The sequence below is a fragment of the Propithecus coquereli genome, unplaced genomic scaffold (assembly GCF_000956105.1).
Source record: "Propithecus coquereli isolate 6110/MARCELLA unplaced genomic scaffold, Pcoq_1.0 Scaffold328, whole genome shotgun sequence".
NCBI lineage: Eukaryota > Metazoa > Chordata > Mammalia > Primates > Indriidae > Propithecus > Propithecus coquereli.
The window spans coordinates 173022-177877 of record NW_012148930.1 but is presented as its reverse complement, the minus strand read 5'-3'; the positions used below and the strand labels follow the sequence as shown (position 1 = coordinate 177877).

The following is a 4856-nucleotide window of genomic DNA, read 5'->3' as shown; positions in this document are numbered from 1 at the left end:
GACTTTGTTTTTAACATTTGCTGCAGTTTGTCTCCTGGCGTGTTGGCCGCTGCACAGACCGCATGTGTGTCTCTCTCCTGCCTAAGGGATGGACCTCCAAGGTCAAGAATGGCGTCTCTTGCAATGCCTGAAACACTGCCTGTTTCATGGAGGACACTGTTCATGGGAATCAAATAAAATTGACAATCCACATCAAATTTGCAACACCAGGTTGCCCAACATGTCAGGCACTCACTCCTGGTGGCAACGGTGCAGCCTTTGGGAGGGCACACGCCACTGTAACACTAGTTCCAACACGGCTTCTCCTGCAAAGGACTCTGCTAAGAAGAGTCCCACGTAACTGGACGCACCCCTCCGCCAGGAGGAAGAGCAAGCTTTCTCGCCCCGTCTAAGGCCTTGACTCATAATTTAGGACAACTAATCTGGTGTTTAATTAGGTGTCCTCTCTTGGGCTGTGCTCACGTCTGTGTTTGGCCTAACAGGTGGGTTTTGCAGGATGCGGGGAGATGGGAAGAGCCAGATCTGAACCCCAGGCTTTGCCGCTTTCCAGCAGGATGATCTGACTGCACCCCTCCCTCTCTGCTTTAAAACCCTTCCACTCACTTCATGAGGACCTGACCTGTCAGAGAGGCCACTCTTGGGCTCATTTAGCCCAGAATCTCAGGCGGCCAACAGGGGCATGCGAGCTCGGTGGCCAGCTCCTGCTCAGGGTCCCACCCGGATCCTGTGTGCACCGGACAGCACAGCTCCCCTTTCCCAGACTCGGACGGGTGAGCGGGAGGCAGCCTCAGGCTCCATCCACCTCAAAACCCGCATCTCTAAAACCACAGAAAACAGCAGCAGGGCGCTGGGGCTGGGACGGAGCCAGGCGGCCGCTCAGAACCGATGAGGGCTCCAGGCCTCCACTACCCACTGCGACCCGACATCAGACCCCGAGGAAGTCAGGCAAGCACCCCGATCTCATAAAGACACTGAGCACTAAGAGAGGAAGCCACGGGCCACGCTCCCGCGGGGAGGCAGGCAGGTGTCCCCGTCCTCGCAAGCCCCTCTGCCTGTCCCTGCCCTTGCGCCTCAGGACAGCCCCAAATCGGAGGCCGCCGTCTCCGCCACAGGAGCCTGCCCCTCCCGTCCCCCCCAGCCCTCCTCCCCCCACCTTCCTGCCCCCCCACTCGCCGCTGTCCGGGCTGGCAGGAAGGGAGGTGCCGGGCGCCGGGCACCCGCAGAGAAGAGCAACCGCCTCCTGCTCAGAGCCGCCGCCGCCCGCGCCGGAGCCGCGTCCCGTCCCGCACAGGCCTCGCCCAGGCCATGGCCCCCACCCAGCCCTGGAGCCCCAGCCCTGGGGCGGCGTCCGGGGACTACTCGGGGTCGGGCGCCCTGGAGGAGCTGGAGCTGTGTCCGTCCTGGGACCTGCCCTACGGCTACGCCTACGTCCCCGCGCTCTACCTGGCGGCCTTCGCGGCGGGGCTGCCGGGCAACGCCTTCGTGGTGTGGCTGACGGCGCGGCGGCGCGGCCCGCGGCGGCCGGTGGACACCTTCGTGCTGCACCTGGCCGTCGCCGACCTGGGCTTCGTGCTCACGCTGCCGCTGTGGGCCGCGGCGGCGGCGCGGGGCGGCCGCTGGCCGTTCGGCGAGGGCCTGTGCAAGCTGAGCTGCTTCGCGCTGGCGGGCACGCGCTGCGCGGGCGCGCTGCTGCTGGCGGGCATGAGCGTGGACCGCTACCTGGCCGTGGTGCGGCCGCGGGGCGCGCGGCCGCGCCGCACCCCGCGCTGCGCGCTGGCCACGTGCTGCGGCGTCTGGGCCGCGGCGCTGCTGGCCGGCCTGCCGTCCCTGCTCTACCGCGGGCTGCAGCGCCTGCCCGGGGGCCGGGGCAGCCAGTGCGGCGAGGAGCCCTCCGACGCCGTCCAGGGCCTCGGCCTGCTGCTGCTGCTGCTCACCTTCGCGCTGCCCCTGGGCGTCAGCCTCTTCTGCTACTGCCGCATCTCGCGCCGCCTGCGCAGGCCGCCGCACGTGGGCCGGGCCCCGCGGAACTCGCTGCGCATCATCTTCGCCATCGAGGGCACGTTCGTGGGCTCCTGGCTGCCGTTCGGCGCCCTGCGGGCCGTCTTCCACCTGGCGCGTCTGGGGGCGCTGCCGCTGCCCTGTGCCCTGCTGCTGGCGCTGCGCTGGGGCCTCGCCATCGCCACCTGCCTGGCCTTCGTCAACAGCTGCGCCAACCCGGTCATCTACCTCCTGCTGGACCGCTCCTTCCGAGCCCGGGCGCAGCGCGGGGCCTGTGGGCGCGCCGGCCGCCGGGCGCGCAGGATCAGCTCCTCGCTGTCCGCGGCCTCCTCGCTCTCCAGGGACGGCAGCTCAGTGTTCGGGGCCGGGCCCGACCGCGAATGCTGACTCGGCCGCCCGGTGGCTGCCGCCGGTGGAGGTGGGCGGCAGCGCGGCGCTGAGCGGAGGGGAGGCCGGGGAAGGGGCTGCGCTCGCAGACACGCCCGTTCTGCTCCGCGGCGTTGCCTCCCGCGCTCCCCGCACGCCCAGGGTCTCCGAGCTGTTTGAACTCCCCGGAACCAGGCTGCTGAGACCAGCTGTTCGCTCAGCCCGGTGGGCACCTGCGCTAATTTTCTCCAGTCCCAGAAAGGTCCTATGAGAAGGGACAGACAGCGACCGGGAGGCACACGGGCTCACCAAATAGATGGGCAGTGGGTTTCCTTCTCTGCCTCATCCAGAATGGCACCGACCCGAGGCCACTCCTTTCTCTGGCTCTGCTTCCTCTGGTCTCTACAGCAGCCTTTGCCTTCTGAGAAACACCTTCTTCAAGCCAGACCCTCTGGCCCTCTCACTCTCCAAAAAATTCTAGACAACGTGGGAATCGCCGGCCCCGTGTCCTCGATCATCTTTGCAGCTGCGCTGACTGTATCATTAGTCACCATCAATTCCAATTTTCGTTTTCAAAGCCGTGGAAACCAGCCCCAAAGTGAGTGAGCTGCCCAATTTGTTCCTCTGGACAGTTCTCCCGAAGTGATACAAACCCTGGTTTGCATCTGGTGACCCTTCTCCCCTCTCCCATGAAGCTGCAGACTCACCCCGAAAGTTGTTCTGGCCCTTCCCTCTGGACAGAGGATCCTGAAATCTCTCACCAGGCCATCGGATTCTCCGTCAGTCAGCCGGGGACCCCGCAATCTTCTCTGTGAGCTCGCCCTTCTCAATAAACTCTTTTGCTAGCCCTCGCTGACAGCTGTGTGTTGATCTGAGCCGTGGGAGTGGAGTGAGTGTCGGAAGGTGGGCGGCACGCTGGGCCAGACAGAACTCAACAGGGTAGTTGAGGTTGACCTCAGGATGACGAGGCCTTGTGTGACGCCGGGGACCGTGAAAGCTAGGTGCGGTGATCCCACGCAGGGCAGCAGATTGTTTCTTCTTATTTTTAAGGACATTTCACATTTTGAAGGTTAAAGAAAGAAAAAGAAACTTGCAAGGGCATCTGCCAGCTAGGTGTCGCTTCAAAGAGGAGATGTATCATTTCAATTTTCAAATATGTGTCGGGCCTTCTTTCCTACCCTTTTTGAGACCTTCCAGTACAAATGTTTGGGATTAGCCGTTTTCTGACTCTGATTTATCCTTTGACATTTCTGGCGGCGGGGTTGGAAATTCACTGTTTTATACTTTTGATTTAGGAGGATGTGGCCTAAAGATATTTCATCCGGTACAGGGAAAGGGACTCAGTGATTCTGCTCTTCTTGAGAGGCGGATCCTGGCCAGACGATGCCGCAGGCTCCGGGGGAAACGCCCACTGAGATCAGTACCTCCGTGCCAGTGTGGGTCTGAAAACTGGCATTATTTCTCCGTTTTCCCTCCCCTCTCCCCACCTAACACCACTGCATTCTCTTGAGCCCTTGGGGCTGCTGGGTTAGAGCGAGTTGAACATCGCACCTCACCGTGACTGCTCCTGTCACCTCACCTGTCAGCCGCTCCTAGGTCAGCCTGTCAAAAAGCGCATCTATGCACGTTCCTCCCTGTACCCCGAGAGCGGCAAGGCTTGCAGACAGTGGGGTCACCTGTGCCACAGGACATATTTCAGGCACTATAATGTTGGAGAGCTCAGTTATACTTTGACCCTCCCTATCCTCGCCATGGCTGTCTGAAGCAAGAAATTACTCTGTTTCACACGGCTGAGGCCCCAGAGTTTCCCGAATAGGGAAGCTGACTCTCCTCTGGGTTTGAGTGTGGTGAGATCTCAGTGTACAGAGGCGGTACTTGTCTAGGCTGTTTGGACTGAGTCCCCACCTCCGCCCCTGCCAGGTTGCTTCTGACTAGATGGGCTCCCCGAAAACACACAGGGAGAAGGCTTCTCCATGCCCTGGGAGGTTTTCATCTCCCCTCCTCTCCCACAGTTATCATTGAAACTCAGCTTCCCCCCACCCCCTCCCCGCTGTGGAACTATGCTCAATGTGGAGAGAAAGTTCCTTCCCTTTGTTTAAGTAGATCCCTGCGTTGGTCCACCATGTGTCCCTTGGAAATTTTCTCTGCCATTCAGACAAGAATGAAAGAGGACCAATGAACTCCCCACTTCCCACTAGGGGAGATGAGGGGCAGAGTCAGCAAGGAGCTGGGTAAATGAGCATTGCCACGCGCTGCTGCTGGGAGGACAACCAGTAGATTCTTTTACAAAGCAAGTTGTCAATCTGTATCAAGAGCTTTAGAACTTTCCATATTCCATTCCTCTAAAATGTTCATACCTTTTGACCCTGTAATTTCGTTTCTGCCACTCTCTTCCAATGCAAGAACACTAAATTTAAAAAGTTTGATGCAGTGAGTTATAGAAGTTTTTAAAGACTTAAACCTGGCTGGGTGCGGTGCCTCACGCCTGTAAT

The 4856-nt window shown here is 60.5% G+C and overlaps 1 protein-coding gene across 1 annotated transcript; it reads left to right on the top strand.

Annotated features, from left to right (window-relative positions):
• Positions 1–1230: 1230 nt before the first annotated feature.
• On the top strand, positions 1231–2446 carry GPR25 (G protein-coupled receptor 25). The gene has a single exon (XM_012650474.1). It carries the CDS (start codon positions 1306–1308, stop codon positions 2383–2385), a length of 1080 nt encoding a protein of 359 aa, XP_012505928.1. The 5' UTR covers positions 1231–1305; the 3' UTR covers positions 2386–2446.
• Positions 2447–4856: the final 2410 nt, after the last annotated feature.